Source organism: Salvelinus namaycush, chromosome 33, assembly GCF_016432855.1.
Source record: "Salvelinus namaycush isolate Seneca chromosome 33, SaNama_1.0, whole genome shotgun sequence".
In the NCBI taxonomy this organism is placed as follows: Eukaryota; Metazoa; Chordata; class Actinopteri; order Salmoniformes; family Salmonidae; genus Salvelinus; species Salvelinus namaycush.
In genome coordinates this window covers 31,447,975-31,470,236 of record NC_052339.1, presented here as the reverse complement: position 1 = coordinate 31,470,236, position 22,262 = coordinate 31,447,975, and the positions used below count along the sequence as shown (strand labels likewise).

The 22,262-nt window shown below is 42.3% G+C and overlaps 1 protein-coding gene across 1 annotated transcript in view; it reads left to right on the top strand.

Annotated features, from left to right (window-relative positions):
- LOC120027913 (collagen alpha-1(XVIII) chain-like) overlaps positions 1–22,262 on the top strand; it is a 66,970-nt gene that overhangs the window by 15,281 nt on the left and 29,427 nt on the right. Inside the window, exons 4-6 of the mRNA XM_038973008.1 lie at positions 12,112–12,226; positions 12,411–12,451; positions 13,107–13,295. Of these exons, the coding sequence (XP_038828936.1) occupies positions 12,112–12,226; positions 12,411–12,451; positions 13,107–13,295 (345 nt within the window). The remainder of the gene's footprint in view (positions 1–12,111; positions 12,227–12,410; positions 12,452–13,106; positions 13,296–22,262) is intronic.

Sequence of the window (22,262 nt, the reverse complement as noted above, 5' to 3'; positions counted from 1 at the left end):
AAATAAAATCAAAGCCGGAGATATTAGCCGTCTATAACGAAAGCTTTTCAGAACGCAATCCAGGGTTCTTTCCCGCGCCTTGCTGAACAAAGGAAAAAGTGGTCACGTCATTCCAAGAGCTCTTGTTCGGCCTCAGATCAAGCTAGACACCCCATTCCACCTCTCACTGCCTCTTGACATATAGTGGAAGGCGTATGAAGTGCATGTATATCCATAGATTTCAAGCAAATGAATAGGAAGGCCCTGGAACAGAGCCTCGATTTCAGATTTTTCACTTCCTGACAGGAAGTTTGCTGCAAAATGAGTTCTGTTTTACTCACAGATATAATTCAAACGGTTTTAGAAACTTGAGAGTGTTTTCTATCCAATAGTAATAATAATATGCATATTGTACGAGCAAGAATTGAGTACGAGGCAGTTTAATTTGGGAACGATTTTTTACAAAGTGAAAACAGCGCCCCCCTATCCCAAAGAAGTTAATGCATTATGGTTTTAAGGAGGTGGCATTGAATTGGGTACAGTCATATCTAACTGACAGGAAACAGTCCACCTATATCAATGGTTCATTTTCTTCCCCTCATGTGTTAATCTGTGGAATACCGCAGGGCAGCTGCCTTGGGCCACTTCTTTATTTAATATATACCAACGATATTCCCTATACCTTAGCTGAAACTCAAACTACTATATTTGCAGATGATACTACAATTTATGCAGCAAGACAATCGGTTCAACAGGTACAGCAAGCTTTACAAGGAGATTTGGAGAATATCAGGAAGTGGGTTTGCCAAAACAAACTTGTTTTAAACACCAAGAAAACCAAAGTTATGTTGGTCTGTTCCACTAGGAAAAGGCAAAAACAGCATGGGATACAAGTAAGTATGGGAGGAGTACAAATTGAAGAAGTGACAGAAACCAAACTATTGTGAGTGCAGCTAGACAACTGCTTATCATGGTCGTTAAAACAGCATGCATAATCAGAAGGATAGCTAAATATTTACCAGGGAAAATTCTTCAGCAAATAACACAAGCATTAATTGAGAGTCAGGTGAACTACTGTTCTGTGGTCTGGGGAAATGCATCATCAAGTGAAGTCAGGAGGCTGCAGAATGCCCAGAACAAAGCAGCAAGGATTGTTTTAAGGTGGAGATATGGTTCTTCTGTTGCAGTCATGCGCAATGTTCATGGTTGGTCATCAATCGATAAGATAATTGAAAAAAAACATGCTTATTTTATTTCATAATATACACCATTTAAAACGGCCAGGTTCTATTCACAACGGTATTCAGTTGGTAAGAGACAGACATTCCGTAAATACTATGAATAGATTGTCCACCATCTATGCGTTATCCAGACAGAAAAGAGAAATAGGCAAAATAACATTTTGATTTAGAGCAATAAAGAAACGGAATAAATTAACTGAGCAAACTAGAAACCTTTCAATATATACATTTAAACATTATTTTAAAACGATTTAAATATAATACATAGAAATGTTGTGGGACTATAGTAGATGAAGAATCAATATGTTTTAGATTGAGTATTTATTGGGTCATTATATTAGTATATTATGTACGTTTGTAATAGTGTGTTATATGTGAAAATGGGTTCGTATTATAAATTGTATTTTAATGTTTAAGGACTCTTGGAAGATTAGTCCAAATGGGGACTAAAAGAGATACAAATCAAATCAAAATGTACACCTTCTAACTCCCTCCTCCTAACACAGTAGGGGTATCTACAGCACATCCAGAACCCAATTCATCTTAATGGGACCAGTTAGGTGGGAGACGTGGAGATATGCCGTTCCACCCTCCAGCCAGGTTCTCTTATCTGAGAAACGCTGTTAGCTCAACCAGATCTGGTCTGACGTTCTTGGACCGCGTCTGAGAGGAAAGCATATATCCTCTTCTGAATGGTTAACTGCTTTCTGACACATTGAAGGATCTGTGCCCCCCCCCCCCCCCCCCCCCGTATCTTAACACAGCCATTTAGATAAGATCACATAGGTTATTCCACTGTAACCAACTGGCAGAGGACTTAGTTACATTAGTACCTTTTATTAGTCGTGTAAACTGAGCCATATATCAAGAGTCTGGAAGTAGCAGTTGTGATGTGTGTGTGTGTGTGTGTGTGTGTGTGTGTGTGTGTGTGTGTGTGTGTGTGTGTGTGTGTGTGTGTGTGTGTGTGTGTGTGTGTGTGTGTGTGTGTGTGTGTGTGTGTGTGTGTGTGTGTGGAGAATCAGAGCAGGTGGTCAGTCCAGTTTAGGTGTTTTCAGAAGCCTATATTAGAAAAGTTCAGAGTGAGTTTTGCTTTCAAAAGCATGTTGTCCTGTCTGTATCTCTTACAACCACTCCTCTTCTGCCTCCCCCTGCCCAACCACTCCTCTTCTGTCTCCCCCTGCCCAACCACTCCTCTTCTGCCTCCCCCTGCCCAACCACTCCTCTTCTGCCTCCCCCTGCCCAACCACTCCTCTTCTGCCTCCCCCTGCCCAACCACTCCTCTTCTGCCTCCCCCTGCCCAACCACCCCTCTTCTGCCTCCCCCTGCCCAGCCACTCCTCTTCTGCTTCCCCCTGCCCAACCACCCCTCTTCTGCTTCCCTCTGCCCAACCACTCCTCTTCTGCCTCCCCCTGCCCAACCACTCCTCTTCTGCCTCCCCCCTGCCCAACCACTCCTCTTCTGCCTCCCCCTGCCCAACCACCCCTCTTCTGCTTCCCTCTGCCCGTTTGGAGAGAGATGTCTTGGTATTCCATTTCATGCCTCAAAAGTGATCTAACGTTGACATATCCCATGCTATTTTTGGAGATCTTGCATTATTCACAAGGATGGCACCAGACTAAAACCGCAGGCCTCAATCCAAGATATAAGCAAGATTGGCACCATAACTTTCCTTTGAACACTGCCTTCCATCTTCCTTCAACTGTCACATGGACACCAAGCACACTGCTTAACATCAAAACAGCTGCTGATGCTTGGCTGAGTTTCCCTTCCAGTTTCCCATGAGCTTTTCTCTCCCATTACCAGGGATTGGGTATCATCTGAAAGACTGTGATGAGATAAAGTGTTTCAGTGGGAGAGACCACACAGCATGCACATTTGGGGTTTTGCCCTAACACTACACAGCTGTGCCGTGTCTTTGCTATGCCGGATTAAGTGATATGACATGCTATTCTATAAAATAATTTATCTGTAATTAATATTACCTGATTGAACTAATGATGTAAATGTAATTAACTAGAAAGTCGGGGCACCACGAAAGAATGTTTATAGAGCTGTTATCTTCCGAATAAACTCTTAAAGACCTGGTAATCTTCTACATCAATAGCGGTCAATTCTTAATCGTCACCTTATTCAGTCTCATCTGAAGTCGTACAATTCTTGGTTATCTTCACGAACCCTGGCTAACAAGTTGAATCAGCAATACAAAATTTGGTTTCATTATTTGTTGACTAAATACCTAAACAATCACACAGAATTACACATACACAGGATGGATCATACATTGATTACTAATTATGTCATAAAAGAAAACGGAACCGACGGCTGGTTACACAAAGAAAGGGGGTTGAGTTTTGAATGAAAGCGCGGGAAGACCGAGGAACAAAGGAATTTGGTCTCTGATCGGACCTTGTAAAGCTATGCTATCGTAAATACAGTATCTTAATCATTCTAAATAACCGCCTATTTGGAAAAGGAAAATGCCTGAAATATTTACTCTGAGCCGTGCTTCAATAGGTTGGTCGTAGATGGAAGGCCGTGTTGCCCAACAGAGATTTTCCTGTCCTCTGAAGAATGTCTGGTAGAACGGTTGTGTTGTAGTAACGTCGTGTGTTTGGTAGAAGAGATACTTTGTCCGTCCTTTCCTAGCCCACGTTTACAGCTGCTGCTGCTCACTCAATGGCTAGGAGGTATCACTTCTTTAGTGAATAAGAGTTCAAAGTTCATACCAAGTTGCCATACTTTAAGCTCACGCTGAAGTTGTCTTAGTTCTGTAGTTTAATATTAGCCCTTTTAACGTATGGACCGTCGTCCTCACGTCCTCGGGAACAGAAATGTTAATTTCGTTAACAGGGGCTTATGTAGTGGGGAGAGAAGGGCGTGTTTCATAGTTCACAACCAATGTCTGTTCACTTGGGCGGGGCCACTGAGTTGAGCCTAGTTCACTTATGAAAACCAATTCTCTCATTTAAGAAGCTAAAATTACATTTAATCTTTTTACAAATAGTTTAATATTTAAACATTTAAATTGCACAACAATTCCATGTGAATCTGAATGAATGTGTAGACTTTCCAAGATACAGTTTATGTCATCCTATCATCAGTAATAATGACAACTGATCTGATTTCATATTCTTCAAGTACCAACGCATATTTTCTACTGGTTGGATTACTGAAATATGGTTCTGTTCACCAGACTCTCTCTATGTTAACAAAGGGCTTTCCAATCGTCACTCTGTAGAGAGAGAGAGAGAGGAAAGGGGGAAAGGTATTTATGGGGGTCATAAACCTCACCAACAGGCCAACGTCATGACAGCTGATTAAAATAATCAAAGCTTGTTGCTGAGTTGGTTATTTTAGTCAGCTGTGTAGTGCTAGGGCCAAAACACAAAACATGCACCCAGGAGGGGAGGAGGACCCAGGACCGAGGTTGGGAAACGCTGAGTTAGGCTACACACTCAGGGTTACTACTTATCTTTTTCTCTCTCTTCCACTCTCTCTCACCCTCTCTCTCTCACCCTCTCTTCCACTCTCTCTCGCTCTCTCTCGCCCTTTCTCTCTTCCACTCTCTCTCTCACCATCACCCTTTCACCCTCTCTCTTCCTCTCTCTCACCTTCTCTCTCTCACCTTCTCTCTCACCTTCTCTCTCTCATCCTCTCTCTCACCCTCTCTCTCGATCTCTCTCGCCCTCGCTCTCTTCCACACTCTCTCGCTCTCTCTCACCCTCTCTCTTCCACTATCTCTCGCTCTCGCCCTCTATATCTTTCACTCCCTCTCACTCTCTCACGCCCTCTCTCTCTCTTCCTCTCTCTCTCTTCCACTCTCTCTCGCCCTCTCTCTCTTCCACTCTCTCTTGCTCTCTCTCTTCCACTCTGTCTTGCTCTCTCTCTCGCCCTCGCTCTCTCTCGCTCTCTCTCTCTCGCCCTGGCTCTCTTCCACTCTCTCGCCCTCTCTCTTTCACTCTCTCTCGCTCTCTCTTGCCCTCTCTCTCTTCCACTCTCTCTTGCTCTCTCTCTTCCACTCTCTCTCCCTCTCGCTCCCTCTCGCTCTCTCTCGCTCTCTCTCGCCCTCTCTCGCCCTCTCTCTCTTCCACTCTCTCTTCCTCTCTCTCGCCCTCTCTCTCTTCCACTCTCTCTTCCTCTCTCGCCCTCTCTCTCTTCCACTCTCTCTCCCTCTCTCTCTTCCACTCTCTCTCCCTCTCGCTCTCTCTCGCCCTCTCTCGCCCTCTCTCTCTTCTACTCTCTCTTGCTCTCTCTTGCTCTCTCTTCCACTCTCTCTCCCTCTCTTTCATCCTCTCTCTTCCACTCTGTCCCTCTCTCTCGCCCTCTCTCTCTTCCACTCTGTCCCTCTCTCTCGCCCTCTCTCTCTTCCACTCTCTCTCTCTCTCTCTCTCTCGTCTTCTCGCTCAGTCTCCAGCTGTGTGATCGTTTGACAGTTACTGCTCAGATTTAATGCAGGTGCTCCGAATCAAAGCTGAACCCTCAAAGGAAGCCTCTTTCTCTAAAAGCTCTGTTTTGTGAATTTGATAAAAGGCAGACATACTGTTTTTCATTGTTCAAGGTGACTAAGGTCAAATTTAATGAATAGTAAAAGTTCAACAACCGTGAAAACTCTGAGTAAAAAAAAAAAAAAATCTGTTCTGATAATATCTGTGACCATTAGCCTAATTGTATGATCGTGGTCTACTCTACTCTGTCCTCATCCTTACTTCTCCTTGAGGCTGTTCCTACTCCCAGCTTGTTCGTGTCCTCCTCTGTTGTAGCTGGCGTTGGGGGAGACTCAGGACGGGCGATTTGACTGCTAAACCTCTCTGTTCCAGGATAGCCTCCACTGTCATCCATTAGGGAGAAAACAAACAGACCGTAAATCGGGGATGTGGACAACTACTCCACAACCCACACACCCTGAGTAATGAGTGTGGGTTGTGGAGTAGGCTGAAGGTCCAAATCACTGATTTACGGTCTGTTTTGTTTTCTCCCTAATGGTGAAAGGTTTTGGGGAGGGAAAGCTGATCCTAGATCTGTATAGCAGGGAAGCTTCATCTGGGAGCAGGGGATGTGCTGAGGCAGGGGATGTGCTGAGGCAGGGGATGTGCTGAGACAGGGGATGTGCTGAGGCAGGGGATGTGCTGAGGCAGGGGATGTGCTGAGGCAGGGGATGTGCTGAGGCAGGGGATGTGCTGAGGCAGGGGATGTGCTGAGGCAGGGGATGTGCTGAGGCAGGGGATGTGCTGAGACAGGGGATGTGCTGAGGCAGGGGATGTGCTGAGGCAGGGGATGTGCTGAGACAGGGGATGTGCTGAGGCAGGGGATGTGCTGAGGCAGGGGATATGCTGAGGCAGGGGATGATTTAGGGCCATTCCCAGTGTGTTTGTGGATCTGGTCCCAGCCTCTTCCTGCGTAGCTAGTTTGGCACTTCTGCTAGTCTGTCAGCCCACACACACACACACACACACACACACACACACACACACACACACACACACACACACACACACACACACACATACACACACATACACACATACATACATACATACATACATACATACATACATACATACATACATACATACATACATACATACATACATACATACATACATACATACTTACCTGGGCATACTTACCTGAACACTGATCCATTTGGAAAGTATTCAGACCCCTTCCCTTTTTCCACATTTTGTTATGTTACAGCCTTTTTCCCTCATCAATCTACACACAATAACCCATAATGACAAAACTTAAACAGGTTTTTAGAAATGTTTGCAAATGTATATATTTTTTTAAACAGAAATACATTATTTACATAAGTATTCAGACCCTTTGCTATAACACTCAAAATTGAGCTCAGGTGCATCCTGTTTCCATTGATTATCCTTGAAATTTTTCTACAACTTCATTGGAGTCCACCTGTGGTAAATTCAACTGATTTGAAATGATTTGGAAAGGCACACACCTGTCTATATAAGGTCCCACAGTTGACAGAGCTTGTCAGAGCAAAAACCAAGCCAGGCCGTCGAAGGAATTGTTCGTGGAGCTCCGAGACAGGATTGTGGCGGGGCACAGATCTGGGGAAGGATACCAAAACATTTCTGTAGCATTGAAGGTCCCCAAGAACACAGTGGCCTACATCGTGCTAAATGAAAGAAGCTTGGAACCACCAAGACTCTTCTTAGAGCTGGCCGTCCAGCCAAACTGAGCAATCGGTGGGGAAGGGCCTTGGTCAGGGAGGTGACCAAGAACCCGATGGTCACTCTGACAGAGCTCCAGAGTTATTTTGTGGAGATGGGAGAACCTTCCAGAAAGACAACAATCTCTGCAGCACTCCATAAATCAGTCCTTTATGGTAGAGAGGCCAGACGGAAGCCACTCCTCAGTAAAAGGCACATGACAGCCCGCTTGGAGTTTGCCAAAAGGCACCTAAAGGACTTTCAGACCATGAGAAACAAGATTCTCTGGTCTGATGAAACCAAGATTGAACTCTTTGGCCTGAATGCCAAGCGTCAAGTCTGGAGGAAACCTGGCACTCCCGTGAAGCATGGTGGTGGCAGCATCATGCTGTAGGGATGTTTTTCAGCGGCAGGGACTGGGAGACTAGTCAGGATTGAGGGAAAGATGAACGGAGCAAAGTACAGAGAGATCCTTGATGAAAACCTGCTCCAGAGAGCTCAGACTGGGGCAAAGGTTAATCTTCCAACAGGACAACAACCCTAAGCACACAGCCAAGAGAATGCAGGAGTGGCCTTGAGTGGCCCAGCCAGAGCCCGGACTTGAACCCAATCAAACATCTCTGGAGAGACCTGAAAATAGCTGTGCAGCGACACTCCCCATCCAACCTGACAGAGCTGGAGAGGATCTTTAAAAAATATATATATTTATTGAACCTTTATTTAACTAGGCAAGTCAGTTAAGAAAAAAATATTATTCACAATGACGGCCTACCCCGGTCAAACCCTAACCCAGATGACGCTGGGCCAATTGTGCGCTGCCCTATGGGACTCCCAATCACGACCGGTTGTGATACAGCCTGGAATCAAACCAGGGTCTGTAGTAACACCACTAGCACTGAGATGCAGTGCCTTAGACTGCTGCGCCACTCGGGAGCCCGGGATCTGTAGAGAAGAATGTGAGAAACTCCCCAAATACAGGTGTGCCAAGCTTGTAGCATCACACCCAAGGAGACTCAAGGCTGTAATCACTGCCAAAGGTGCTTCAACAAACTACTGTGTAAAGGGTCTGAATACTTATGTAAATGTCATATTTAAGTTTTTTATTTGCAAACATTTCTAAAAACCTGTTTTGCTTTGTCATTTTGGGGCATTGTGTTTAGATTGATGAGGGGAAAAAACGATGTAATCCATTTTAGAATGAGGCTGTAACGTAACAAAATGTGGAAAAAGACATGGGGTCTGAATACTTTCTGAATGCACTGTACATGACTACTTACCCTAACATACTTACCTGATCATACTTACCTGGACATACTTACCTGAACATACTTACCTGAAAACTGACCTGAATACTTACCTGAATATACTTACCTAAATATACTTACCTGAATACTGACCTGGTGACTTACCTTGACATACATACATGAACATACTTACTGATACTTATCTGAATACTTACCGGAACATAATGACCTGAATACTTACTGTACCTAATTACTTACCTTGACATACTTACCTGAACATAGTTACCTGGACATACGTACCTGAACATACCTGAATACTAACCTGAATACTTACAGAACATTGACCAACTCACCTGAATACTTACCTGGACAGACTTATCTGAAAACCTTCCTGAAAACTTATCTGAATACTTACCTGACCATAATTACTTGAATACTTACTTGGACATAACTACCTGGATATATAGTATTTCCCTGAATAATTACCTGAATACTTACCTTGCCATACCTGAGTACATACTTGTACATACATAATATACTTAGCTAAATTGTGTAAATTACCTCCAGTTTGCTGGCCAGCCGCCTTTGAAGCCTCTGCTCCTCAGCTTCCATCCTCTGGGTCTGCATCTGCATGTGCTTCAGGATATCCATCTGCATGTGCTTCAGGGAATCCATCTGATAGTGCTTCAGGATATCCATCTGATAGTGCTTCAGGATATCCATCTGCATGTGCTTCAGGATATCCATCTGCATGTGCTTCAGGATATCCATCTGCATGTGCTTCAGGGAATCCATCTGATAGTGCTTCAGGATATCCATCTGCATGTGCTTCAGGGTATCCATCTGCATGTGCTTCAGGATATCCATCTGCATGTGCTTCAGGACATCCATCTGCATGTGCTTCAGGACATCCATCTGCATGTGCTTCAGGACATCCATCTGCATGTGCTTCAGGATATCCATCTGCATGTGCTTCAGGACATCCATCTGCATGTGCTTCAGGACATCCATCTGCATGTGCTTCAGGACATCCATCTGCATGTGCTTCAGGACATCCATCTGCATGTGCTTCAGGACATCCATCTGCATGTGCTTCAGGACATCCATCTGCGTGTGCTTCAGGATATCCATCTGCGTGTGCTTCAGGATAACCATATGCGTGTGCTTCAGGATATCCATCTGCATATGCTTCAGGATATCCATCTGCATGTGCTTCAGGATATCCATCTGCATGTGCTTCAGGATATCCATCTGCATGTGCTTCAGGATATCCATCTGCATGTTCTTCAGGATATCCATCTGCATGTGCTTCAGGGAATCCATCTGATAGTGCTTCAGGATATCCATCTGCATGTGCTTCAGGATATCCATCTGCATGTTCTTCAGGGAATCCATCTGATAGTGCTTCAGGATATCCATCTGCATGTGCTTCAGGGAATCCATCTGATAGTGCTTCAGGATATCCATCTGCATGTGCTTCAGGACATCCATCTGCATGTGCTTCAGGATATCCATCTGCATGTTCTTCAGGATATCCATCTGCATGTGCTTCAGGATATCCATATGCATGTGCTTCAGGGAATCCATCTGATAGTGCTTCAGGATATCCATCTGCATGTGCTTCAGGATATCCATCTGCATGTGCTTCAGGATATCCATCTGCATGTGCTTCAGGATATCCATCTGCATGTGCTTCAGGGAATCCATCTGATAGTGCTTCAAGATATCCATCTGCATGTGCTTCAGGGAATCCATCTGATAGTGCTTCAGGATATCCATCTGCATGTGCTTCAGGATATCCATCTGCATGTGCTTCAGGATATCCATCTGATAGTGCTTCAGGATATTCTTGTGAGCCAGTTTCTTCTTAAGGACTTCCATCCTTCTCCAAGTGGCATTGACCACCTTTCTATCCACACACCTGAACGTTTGCACCAGTTTGTCTCTCATGTTTTCCCAGTGCTTCTTTCTGTCCTGAAACTCATTACGATTGCTCTCCTTTTCACACATATCCACATTCAGAACATCCGAGCCACTTCGAATCCCGGGTCCAATGGGAAAAATCTGGTGGGAAGCTAGCAACCGGAGGGTTGCGGGAATTAAAAAGCCTAGATGCCATTGCCTGCCGTTGTGCTCTTGAGCATGGCACTTAACCCCGCAAAACAACATCTCCCGGGGCACCTCTCCAAAACCTCTATGTTTGTCCTGTATGTGTGTCTTTTGGAGGGGTTGGGTTAAATAGTGGAAGTAAGCTTTTGGTTGGACCTTGTGTGCAATTGACCAATAAAGTGACGTTAATCTTAATGGGAATGAATCCGCAACAGATGTGTAAAACTCCTGCAGAGACATGGGAGAGATCAACTACATCAAAACCATACTCACTTTCGCTCTTATCTCTGCTAATGGTGAAGAATCACATGCTCAAACTTTCCAATGGTGTCAATGGCAAACATTATCAAGCCTTTGGTTCAGAATCTCAAGATTGGATGAAGGTTGTTCAAAATACGTTCTGGAACAATCCGCCAGAGAGAGCGAAAAGACACCTGAACCATCTGACGCTTGCCCAGTGAGGACTGAAAGTACATTCAGAATATGGCGAGAAGTAGTCATGGCAACAAATTAACCAAACATTACAAATTCTAGGGTCGCTTAGATACGAAATGCAAATCCTTAGCAACAGTGCTTTATAAATTATAATAAAAATTTACGCTTTTCTAGGAAAAACATGTAAAAGCCTTAGCAACCATACTATGTAATAACTTACAGAAGTAGTTTTTTTTAAATCTATGATTGTACAGTTAGAATTTTAATTTTTATACAGTACCTGTTCTGACTTCTATGTTTTTTGTGACAATCCGTCACCACACAAGGTTCCCTCTCAGGAAAATAAAACGCATTTTGAATTTAAAATTGCAATATGTCACTTTTTTGGGGCGACCCGACCAACTTCACATAGAAATGTGTGTTATAGATCTGTCATTCTCATTGAAAGCAAGTTCAATGATCTGTTCTATTATCTCTATTTCTATGCTCCTCGTTCTTAAGTTACATTTTTGCATCTTTTACTTTGGGTTTTGTACCCCAGATTCAAAAAGCTGAAAATACAATATGTTTGGTTATGGAAAATATATTTCACAGTGGTTTAGATGGTACAATGATTCTTCACACTATACTTGTGCGTTTTGTCACATAAACTGAAATTAGGCAAAGTATTAGAATTTTAGCAACCAGGAAATGTCAGAGTGATTTCTGCGTAGTGCACATTTAACTGAATTCCATTGGATGACCTAGTTGAGCTTTCTTGACTCAAGCTCAGCTGCATATAACCACAGGGCGGCAACAAAGCCCATCTTGCAGACCTTGGCAAACCTGGCTATAGCTCTATGTTCAAAGGATGCATCCTTTTAAATCTGCCCCCCCCCCCCATCTCTTCCTCTCTCTCTGCTACTTCCTCCTACCTCCGGCCTACCCTCTCAGCCAGAGGAACCATGGAGCACCTCTGTGCGCGCCCCTCCCACGGAGGCATCGCCCACTGACGATGAGGATGCTGATGAGATCTCGGGTCAGGACGTGGAGCTGACTGCAGAGAGAGGTGAGAGATGTGAGGGAGAGCGAGAGACATGGAGGTAGACTGTGCATAACACTGCATGAATATATTATTATAATAATAATTATTATTATAATCCCTTGTGGTGTTGAAATGAAGGGGGCGATAAAACATGGTAAGAAAACAGAGCCATATTCATGTGTTGAGACTGTTGTTTCTTTGGCCACAGGACCAAGTCGGACTGCGGATGCAGACTATAGACCAAACAGTGTAAGTATGAGTTGTTGACGGATTTAAGAGAATGCAACTGAAGACCTATAATGTGTTACCTGCTCTATAGTAATGATGTGTATAAACCCTGGATTGATGATGCTACCGCAATATGCAATGACCAATGAGAGGCTTAGAAGCCACCGGCCTCCATATTGATACTCCCCAGAAGAAGCAGTACTCCATAGGAATGAATGGAATTTTTACAGTATTTCAATAAAATGTTTCAAGGACAAAATTACATGTATTTATTTGTTGTAGTGGGGACAGTAACATTAGTCCTCTCAACAACAAAAAAATGTATTTAAGGAATATGTTTTTACATTATTTGTTTTATGTTCAGGTCACAAAATATAATTTTAAAGTTTACATTAAGGTGTCTGTAATATAATATACTTGTCTAAATGGATGTAGACAATAATAAATGCATTTCTATGGCTTCCAACATCTTTTTTTACAATGGAGGAGGAGTAACAAGATTGCTGTGCAGTTATTACAAACAGCGGCCTCTGCAGTGATCTAGGGTTAATACATATCATTGATAGTACCTGACCAGCCATCAAACAAATAATTGTTTGCCAATATACCACAGACACACTCTCTCTCTCTCTCTCTCTCTCTCTCTCTCTCTCTCTCTCTCTCTCTCTCTCTCCAGGGGACTTCCAGTCAGAAAGGAGAGCAAGGAGATCCAGGGCCAGCTGGCCCCCCTGGTTCCCCCGGGCCCCCAGGCCCACACAGTCTGTCAAGCCATGGCTTTTCTGGGGGAGTGACAGGACCCAGGGGCTCCCAGGGGCCCCCAGGACCAGCAGGACCACCCGGAACACCCGGTAACGACGGCCAGCCAGTAAGAACCTGTTTGTTACCACAACATCCCCTCCCCTTCACCCCCTATTGGTCATGTTGATCAGCACTGTATTGTAATTGGGCGCAGTTGAAAATCCCAGTTGTATCTGGTTACGGCCGATTCATTAGTTTTCTCTCACTCCTAGACATTTATGTGGTTTGGCCCGGCAGGCGTATTTTTCACCAAAATAGTTCAGTTCCATTGGTGTTCTCTCTCTTTAATTCTGCTATTGACTCCTTTTAATGGCCTATTTAGGTGGTTTCATGCCCACAGCCAGTGGCCATGATGACGGCTGTATTGTTACCTCATTCAGTGGTTTAGAATAGCAGTTTTTTTATGTACGTTTTTTGGGGTCAGAAATAGTTTTTCTATATAATACCAGTCAAAAGTTTGGACACACCTACTCATTCAAGGGTTTTTCTTTATTTTTTACTATTTTCTACATTGTAGAATAATAGTGAAGACATTAAAACTATGAAATAACACATATGGAATCATGTAGTTACCAAAAAAGTGTTAAACAAATGAAAATGTTCAATAAGGATAAACCACCTGGTATTGACAACTTAATCGGAAAGCTAATGAGAATGGTAGCAGACTATATTGCAACTCCTATTTGTCATCAGTTTAATCAGAGTCTGGAGGAAAATGTTTTTCTTCTGACCTGGAGTGAAGCCAAAGTCATTCCGCTACCCAAGAATGGTAAAGCACCCTTTACTGGTTCTAACAGCCAACCAATCAGCTTGCTGCCGACGCATAGCAAAGATTTGCAAAAAAATTAGTTTGACCAGATACAATTCTATTTCTCTGTAAACAAATTAACAACAGACTTTCAGCATGCTTATAGTGAAGGGCACTCAACATGTACTACACTGACACAAATGACTGATGATTGGTTAAAAAAAATGGAAAATAAGTAGATTGTGGGAGCTGTACTGTTAGATTTCTGTGCAGCCTTTGATATTATTGACAGTAACCTGTTGTTGAAAAAGCATACAGTACCAGTCAAAAGTTTGTATACACCTACTTATTCAAGGGTTTTTCTTTATTTTTACTATTTTCTACATTGTAGAATAATAGTGAAGACATCAAAACTATGAAATAACACATATGGAATCATCTAGTAACCAAAAACGTGGTAAACAAATCAAAATATATTGAGATTTGAGATTCTTCAAAGTAGCCACCCTTTGCCTTGATGACAGCTCTGCACACTCTTGGCATTCTCTCAACCAGCTTCACCTGGAATGCTTTTCCAACAGTCTTGAAGGAGTTCCACATATGCTGAGCACTTGTTGTCTGCTTTTCCTTCACTCTGCGGTCCAACTCATCCCAAACCATCTCAATTGGATTGAAGTTGGGTGATTGTGGAGGCCAGGTCATCTAATGCAGCACTCCATCACTCTCCTTCTTAGTCCAATAGCCCTTACACAGCCTGGAGGTGTGTTGGGTCATTGTCCTGTTGAAAAACAAATGATAGTCCCACTAAGTACAAACCAGATGGGATGGCGTATCGCTGCAGAATGCTGTGGTAGCCATGCTGGTTAAGTGTGCCTTGAATTCTAAATAAATCACTGACAGTGTCACCAGCAAAGCACCCCCACACCATCACACCACCTCCTCCATGCTTTATGGTGGGAACCACACATGCAGAGATTATCCGTTCACCTACTCTGTGTCTCACAAAGACACGGCGGTTGGAATCAACAATCTCAAATTTGGCCTCATCAGACCAAAGGACAGATTTCCACCGGTCAAATGTCCATTGCTTGTGTTTCCTGGCCCAAGCAAGTCTCTTCTTATTATTGGTGTCCTTTAGTAGTGGTTTCTTTGCAGTAATTTGACCATGAAGGCCTGATTCACACAGTCTCCTCTGAACAGTTGATGTTGAGATGTGTCTGCTACTTGAACTCTGTGAAGCATTTATTTGGGCTGCAATCTGAGGTGCAGTTAACTCTAATGAACTTATCCTCTGCAGCAGAGGTCACTCTGGGTCTTCCTTTCCTGTGGTGGTCCTCATGAGAGCCAGTTTCATCATAGCGCTTGATGGTTTTTGCAACTGCACTTGAAGAAACTTTCAAAATTCTTGAAATGTTCCGGATTGACTGCCCTTAATGTTTTTGCTTATTTGAGTTGTTCTTGCCATAATATGGACTTGGCCTTTTACCAAATAGGGTTATCTTCTGCATACCACCTTTACCTTTTCACAACACAATTGATTGGGTCAAACAAATTAAGGAAATGTACTTTTAACAAGGCTGCCCTGTTATTTGAAATGCATTCCAGGTGACTACCTCATGAAGCTGGTTGAGAGAATGCCAAGAGTATGAAAAGCTGTCATCAAGGCAAAGGGTGGCTACTTTAAAGAATCTCAAATCTAAAACACTTTTTTGGTTACTATATGATTCCATATGTGTTATTTCATAGTTTTGATGTCTTCACTATTATTCTATAATGTAGAAAATAGTAAAAATAAAGAAAAACCCTTGAATGAGTAGGTGTGTCCAAACTTCTGACCGGTACTGTACAGTGTTTAATTGCTATATTGTAATTACTTCGCCACCATGGCCTATTTATTGCCTTAACTTCCTTATCCTACCTCATTTGCACATGGTGTATATAGACTTTTTCTACTGTATTATTGACTGTATGTTTGTTTATTCCATGTGTAACTCTGTGTTGTTGTATGTGTCGAACTGCTTTGCTTTATCTTGGCCAGGTCGCAGTTGTAAATGAGAACTTGTTCAACTAGCCTGGTTAAATAAAGGTGAAAGAAATAATCTAAAAAACTGTATATGTTGTTTTGTGTTCTCTAGGGCAGTGGAGGGATAGACGGAAACCCTGTGAGTATTCTTCATGTGTGTCATTGTTCATTGTGACTTATCTTTCATTCCTTAGGACTTCAAACGTTCATCATTACTAGACTTAAACATCTCTGAGCTGAGATCACTATAGGCCTACTGCATTGTGGGAATTATAGTTTTATTCAATTGCTAACAAGCATCGGTCATTATTGAAGCCACTTTTTCAAAACTCTTCACAGTCTTCATGACCAACATGCATCTTGGCCAAACAGTTAATCTCACCTCCAAAACTCACTCAAAAAACCCAAACACTTCATACATATCTCAAAATAAGCTCGTTCGACCAGAACAGTGGCAACAGTTCTCACTCAGAAAGCATACGTTGTAACTCATAACGCACTGACCTAAAAAACACTAACAGTGAACATTACATACATTATTACCGTTTCTCTTTGAAGTTTGAATGATTTTTTCACATAAATCAGTATTTCATTATAGAATAAGAATAACACCTTTTGACTGTATCGACTGTACTAAAGTATATGTAACAAGAATGAATCAGAAATGCAGCCATTTGCTTCAATAGCCTTTATTTTACTTGTGAAAAATGTAAAGTTGAAACAAAAAAACAAATTCCTGAAATTCCAATAATAATAATTTAAATAAAACATCAACATGTATAGTATAATCACTCATACTGTACAGTACTGTGAGGGTTCTGGTTATCATCAACATGTATAATCACTCATACTGTACAGTACTGTGAGGGTTCTAGTTCTCATCAACATGTATAGTATAATCACTCATACTGTACAGTACTGTGAGGGTTCTGGTTATCATCAACATGTAGTATAATCACTCATACTGTACAGTACTGTGAGGGTTCTAGTTCTCATCAACATGTAGTATAATCACTCATACTGTACAGTACTGTGAGGGTTCTAGTTCTCATCAACATGTATAGTATAATCACTCATACTGTACAGTACTGTGAGGGTTCTAGTTCTCATCAACATGTATAGTATAATCACTCATACTGTACAGTACTGTGAGGGTTCTAGTTCTCATCAACATGTATAATATAATCACTCATACTGTACAGTACTGTGAGGGTTCTAGTTCTCATCAACATGTATAATATAATCACTCATACTGTACAGTACTGTGAGGGTTCTAGTTCTCATCAACATGTATTGTATAATCACTCATACTCTACAGTACTGTGAGGGTTCTAGTTATCATCAACATGTATAGTATAACACTCATACTGTACAGTACTGTGAGGGTTCTAGTTCTCATCAACATGTATAATATAATCACTCATACTGTACAGTACTGTGAGGGTTCTAGTTCTCATCAACATGTATAATATAATCACTCATACTGTACAGTACTGTGAGGGTTCTAGTTCTCATCAACATGTATAGTATAATCTCTCATACTGTACAGTACTGTGAGGTTTCTAGTTCTCATCAACATGTATAATATAATCACTCATACTGTACAGCACTGTGAGGGTTCTAGTTATCATCAACATGTATAGTATAATCTCTCATACTGTACAGTACTGTGAGGGTTCTGGTTATCATCAACATGTATAGTATAATCTCTCATACTGTACAGTACTGTGAGGGTTCTAGTTCTCATCAACATGTATAGTATAATCTCTCATACTGTACAGTACTGTGAGGGTTCTAGTTCTCATCAACATGTATAGTATAATCTCTCATACTGTACAGTACTGTGAGGGTTCTAGTTATCATCAACATGTATAGTATAATCTCTCATACTGTACAGTACTGTGAGGGTTCTAGTTCTCATCAACATGTATAGTATAATCACTCATACTGTACAGTACTGTGAGGGTTCTAGTTCTCATCAACATGTATAGTATAATCACTCATACTGTACTGTACTGTGAGGGTTCTAGTTCTCATCAACATGTATAATATAATCACTCATACTGTACAGTACTGTGAGGGTTCTAGTTCTCATCAACATGTATAATATAATCACTCATACTGTACAGTACTGTGGGGGTTCTAGTTCTCATCAACATGTATAGTATAATCACTCATACTGTACAGTACTGTGAGGTTTCTAGTTCTCATCAACATGTATAATATAACACTCATACTGTACAGTACTGTGAGGGTTCTAGTTCTCATCAACATGTATAGTATAACGCTCATACTGTACAGTACTGTGAGGGTTCTAGTTCTCATCAACATGTATAGTATAATCACTCATACTGTACAGTACTGTGAGGGTTCTAGTTCTCATCAACATGTAGTATAATCACTCATACTGTACAGCACTGTGAGGGTTCTAGTTCTCATCAACATGTATAGTATAATCACTCATACTGTACAGTACTGTGAGGGTTCTAGTTCTCATCAACATGTATAGTATAATCACTCATACTGTACAGTACTGTGAGGGTTCTAGTTCTCATCAACATGTATAGTATAATCACTCATACTGTACGGTACTGTGAGGGTTCTAGTTCTCATCAACATGTATAATCACTCATACTGTACAGTACTGTGAGGGTTCTAGTTCTCATCAACATGTATAGTATAATCACTCATACTGTACAGCACTGTGAGGGTTCTAGTTCTCATCAACATGTATAGTATAATCACTCATACTGTACAGTACTGTGAGGGTTCTAGTTCTCATCAACATGTATAGTATAATCACTCATACTGTACAGCACTGTGAGGGTTCTAGTTCTCATCAACATGTATAGTATAATCACTCATACTGTACAGTACTGTGAGGATTCTAGTTCTCATCAACATGTATAGTATAATCACTCATACTGTACAGTACTGTGAGGGTTCTAGTTATCATCAACATGTATAGTATAATCACTCATACTGTACAGTACTGTGAGGGTTCTAGTTCTCATCAACATGTATAGTATAATCACTCATACTGTACAGTACTGTGAGGGTTCTAGTTATCATCAACATGTATAGTATAATCACTCATACTGTACAGTACTGTGAGGGTTCTAGTTCTCATCAACATGTATAGTATAATCACTCATACTGTACAGTACTGTGAGGGATTTAGTTCTCATCAACATGTATAGTATAACACTCATACTGTACAGTACTGTGAGGGTTCTAGTTCTCATCAACATGTATAGTATAATCACTCATACTGTACAGTACTGTGAGGGTTCTGGTTATCATCAACATGTATAGTATAACACTCATACTGTACAGTACTGTGAGGGTTGTAGTTCTCATCAACATGTATAGTATAATCACTCATACTGTACAGTACTGTGAGGGTTCTAGTTCTCATCAACATGTATAGTATAATCACTCATACTGTACAGTACTGTGAGGGTTCTGGTTATCATCAACATGTATAGTATAACACTCATACTGTACAGTACTGTGAGGGTTGTAGTTCTCATCAACATGTATAGTATAATCACTCATACTGTACAGTACTGTGAGGGTTCTAGTTCTCTCTCTCTCCTGCATTTGGCCTCAAGTTCTCATCAACATCACATCTTGTGTCTCTAGCGATGTATCTTGGAAAGTATATTCTGGAATGTCTAATCCAACCCTGGAGGTCTTCAGGAGAAGTGTCTCCACACCCCACATTCATGGCATCCAGTAAGGACATCTGGTCATGTGGATGGTGGTCATAAACCTTCCACCTCCACGCAGAGACAGACTCCTCTATGGGGTTTAGGAAGGAGGAGTATGTAGGCAGGAACTAGTACTGACATCCTGGGATGTGTAGTAAACCAGTCTGTGACTGCAGCAGAGTGGTGGAATGCCACATTATCCCACACAACAACGAAGGTAGGGGAGATTCTTGCCCCTCTCTCCTCCGCTGGCACAAGTCGATTATGCAGGTCATCCAGAAAATAAATGAGCCTCTCTGTATAGTAGGGGCCAATGAGTGGTTTGTGTAACAGCAAACTATCATTGGACAGTGCTGCACACATTGATGTTAGCTCCTCTCTGGCCTGGACATCCACGGTTGCTCTCTATCCAATCACTTTTCTTCTCCTGTGGCGTGTTTTTACCAGGTTGAATCCAGCTTCATCCACAAAGATGAATGTATGTGTAGTTTGCCTGGCTTCCATCTCCATTACTCTAAAATACAGTAAATCCACAGTTTTACAGTTCTTTACATTATGCATAGCTGTGTATGTACCCTGTTTGGTTATTGAACAGACATCTTACCTGGACATATTGGTACCAGAGTTCTTTCACACGTTCCCCGTTTCTCTCAAAGGGTACAATGTACAACAGCTTCATCCTTATTTGAGGTTTCTCTAGGACTCTGGCAACTGTCGTTGTGCTGACCGTATTCACATTCCCAATGGTGATCTAGTCTGCCAGCACTCTGTCCAGAATGGACCACAGTTTTATTGCATTGTTGCAATTATCATGTCAACAATGTCAATTTCCTGCGCATCTGATACTAGTCTGCCTCTCCCTCCTGTGGGAGACAACCTTTGGATCCAACTGAGAAAAACTAAACAGCCAATATATTTCAAAATGTCGTATTGATGCTGTTGAACGCTACAAATGTGGTTACAAAGAGAGACCGTGGTTTACAACATGCTTAAACCGGCCTCTCTCAAAGAGAGACCATGGTTTACAACATGGTCAGTAATTGTGGCTCTTATCTCATCAGAGACCACCGCTCTTGGTCTTCCTCTCCATTGTCTTCCACCCATTCTCCCTCTCCCTGTCACTCTTCTTTCCCCACCAACCTGTCTTCCTCTCCTTTGTCCTCCACACATTCTCCCTCTCCCTGCCACTCTTCTTTCCCCACCAACCTGTCTTCCTCTCCTTTGTCCTCCACACATTCTCCCTCTCCCTGCCACTCTTCTTTCCCCACCAACCTGTCTTCCTCTCCGTTGTCCTCCAACACATTCTCCCTCTCCCTGCCACTCTTCTTTCCCCACCAACCTGTCTTCCTCTCCATTCTCCTCCACACATTCTCCCTCTCCCTGCCACTCTTCTTTCCCCACCAACCTGTCTTCCTCTCCTTTGTCCTCCACACATTCTCCCTCTCCCTGCCACTCTCCTTTCCCCAGCAACCTGTCTTCCTCTCCTTTGTCCTCCACACATTCTCCCTCTCCCTGTCACTCTTCTTTCCCCACCAACCTGTCTTCCTCTCCGTTGTCCTCCACACATTCTCCCTCCCTGCCACTCTTCTTTCCCCACCAACCTGTCTTCCTCTCCTTTGTCCTCCACACATTCTCCCTCTCCCTGCCACTCTCCTTTCCCCAGCAACCTGTCTTCCTCTCCTTTGTCCTCCACACATTCTCCCCCTCCCTGCCACTCTTCTTTCCCCACCAACCTGTCTTCCTCTCCTTTGTCCTCCACACATTCTCCCTCTCCCTGCCACTCTTCTTTCCCCAACAACCTGTCTTCCTTGATCCATGTTTCATAACTAAATCATTCTGAAGCAGTCCTCTTTTGTCTGTTTGGTAACGAGACTAAAAACAGGACACTTGGGTAGGCTTTCAGCTGAAATTGCAATCAGCTGTGTTTGGAATGATTAAGTATTCTGCTGAGATTTTCTATATGTTTCAATCTGGTTACTGCAGAAATGCACGACATTTGCCATCATTCTGTTTTGAATGTGTTTTTAACAGTTTTGGAAACAGTGTTTTAGCATTTGAAAAACATGTGCTGCAAATATATAGCTGAGCAGGTGGTGGAGTATGAATGAGAAAATAGTTTGTGGATTTCAGAGAACGTGGTCATTGAACGCATGTTGTGTGAAAGGAATTAAAATGATTCACAGTTTGGTCCATATACACTTCTGTTTCGCTGACCCTGTGAAGAGTTTTGACCATGTGACTTCAGTTTTGACCAATGCATGTTAGCAATTGTTAAAAACTGTAAACAATTTTTATATACAATTGCATTTTATTCTGAATCTCCAACCAATAGGCCCTACACTACATAACAGAGACTTGACTTTGTTGTTCTGCTATTTACAGTAACTCCCACACTCTCTTTATCTCAAGAACACAAATATTCTCATTCCACTGTAAACACACCACAGCTTCTTAGGCGCACACAACCGATACCTCACATGTGTACACCAGACCCAGTCAACTACGGAGGAAAGTGGGATGCAGTCATTTTGGAAATGTTTTACAAAAATG